The sequence below is a fragment of the Condylura cristata genome, unplaced genomic scaffold (genome assembly GCF_000260355.1).
Source record: "Condylura cristata isolate star-nosed mole 26May11 unplaced genomic scaffold, ConCri1.0 scaffold00024, whole genome shotgun sequence".
In the NCBI taxonomy this organism is placed as follows: domain Eukaryota; kingdom Metazoa; phylum Chordata; class Mammalia; order Eulipotyphla; family Talpidae; genus Condylura; species Condylura cristata.
In genome coordinates, this window is record NW_004567125.1 from 32,648,765 (window position 1) to 32,650,408 (window position 1,644).

General features: G+C 44.4%; 1 protein-coding gene across 1 annotated transcript; it reads left to right on the forward strand.

Annotated features, from left to right (window-relative positions):
* Nucleotides 1–208: 208 nt before the first annotated feature.
* On the forward strand, nt 209–1,162 carry LOC101626108 (olfactory receptor 7A17-like). The gene has a single exon (XM_004688215.1). The coding sequence runs from the start codon at nt 209–211 to the stop codon at nt 1,160–1,162; it is 954 nt and encodes a 317-aa protein (XP_004688272.1).
* Nucleotides 1,163–1,644: the final 482 nt, after the last annotated feature.

The window sequence follows — 1,644 nt, forward strand, 5'->3', positions numbered from 1 at the left end:
AGCTCCCTCACTGGGGATCAAACTCATGCTGCAGTGGTTGCAATAGCCTCATAGTGCTGTGCTTCAACCTGTTGCACCACCAGGGGGGCCCTCATACATAAAAATTTAAATTAATTTCTTGATTGTAAACATAAATTTAAAAACTTAACAATGACTTCATATGAAAAGTAATTTTTTTTAACTCAATTCTTGCAGTTACCTCTACCACATGGAACCAGGGAACCATACAGAAATCATACAATTTATTCTTCTAGGATTTTCAGGGAGTGCAAAATTGCAGCCACTTATATTTGGACTTTTCTTCTCCATGTACCTGATTACTGTGTTTGGAAACCTGCTCATCATCCTGGCGGTCAGCTCAGACTCCCAGCTCCACACGCCCATGTACTTCTTTCTCTCCAACCTGTCCTTTGTGGACATCTGCTTCACCTCCACCACTGTCCCAAAGATGCTGGTCAACATCCAGACATGGAGCAAAGCCATAACCTATAAAAGTTGCATCAGCCAGCTGTATTTTTTCTTGCTCTTTGGATTAATGGATGACTTACTCCTGACCGCGATGGCCTTTGACCGCTTTGTGGCCATCTGCCACCCCCTGCACTACACGGTCACCATGAACCCCCAGCTCTGTGGGTTGCTGGTTCTGGTGTCCTGGATCCTAAGTGTCCTGCACTCCTTGATACACAGCTTAATGATACTGAGATTGTCCTTCTGTACAGACTTGGAAATCCCCCACTTTTTTTGTGAACTTAACCAGGTCATCCAACGTGCGTGTTCTGATACTTTTCTTAATAACATGGTGCTTTATTTTGCAGCTGGGCTCTTGGGTGGTGCTCCCCTTACTGGGATACTTTACTCTTACTCTAAGATAGTTTCTTCCATACGTAGAATCTCATCAGCCCAAGGGAAGTATAAAGCATTTTCCACCTGTGCCTCTCACCTCTCAGTTGTCTCCTTATTTTATTGCACAGCCCTAGGAGTATATCTTAGCTCGGCTGCTCCCCACAACTCACAATCAAGTGCAATAGCCTCGGTGATGTACACCGTGGTCACCCCTATGCTGAACCCCTTCATTTACAGTCTGAGGAACAAAGACATAAAGAGGGCACTGAAAAGACTCTGTTGGAAGGAAACAATAAAAAGCCAGTTGTCCTTGGACTGAAGAAATGCCTGTGACCTCAGGACTCAAAATGTGAGAACCAGAACTTGTGATTATTTAATCAGACATTGGAAGTGGGGCTTGCTCCTTTTATTTATTTATGGAGCTTTCATTTCTTCTATTGCAATATATTTATTAATGGATTGAAAGTTTACCAGTTACACCCAAGAGAAGAAAGTACTATGCCATCTAGGGGACATGGGGAAGCACTTGGGCTAACCAACTCCAAGAAAGAGTACAAACAGCTTATGCAAGAATGCCCCTTTCTTTTAAAAAAAGATTTATTTATTTATGTATACAGAACTGGGGTACAGGCCATAGGTACAGGGGGTGAGAGTATTCACCAGAGATAGAGTGGGGAGCAGAACAGGCAGATGGACTGAAATACACTGCTGAGGGAGCAGCGGGTGAGAAAGGAGAGGTCTGCTGCGCCATGTGGTTCAACTCCCTGGCCCGATCGATCGATCGCACTCGTGCCGCAGTGG

Bases quoted from the DNA above. Each gene is read 5' to 3' on its own strand.
- LOC101626108 (XM_004688215.1), top strand. From the start codon at position 209: ATGGAACCAGGGAACCATACAGAAATCATACAATTTATTCTTCTAGGA.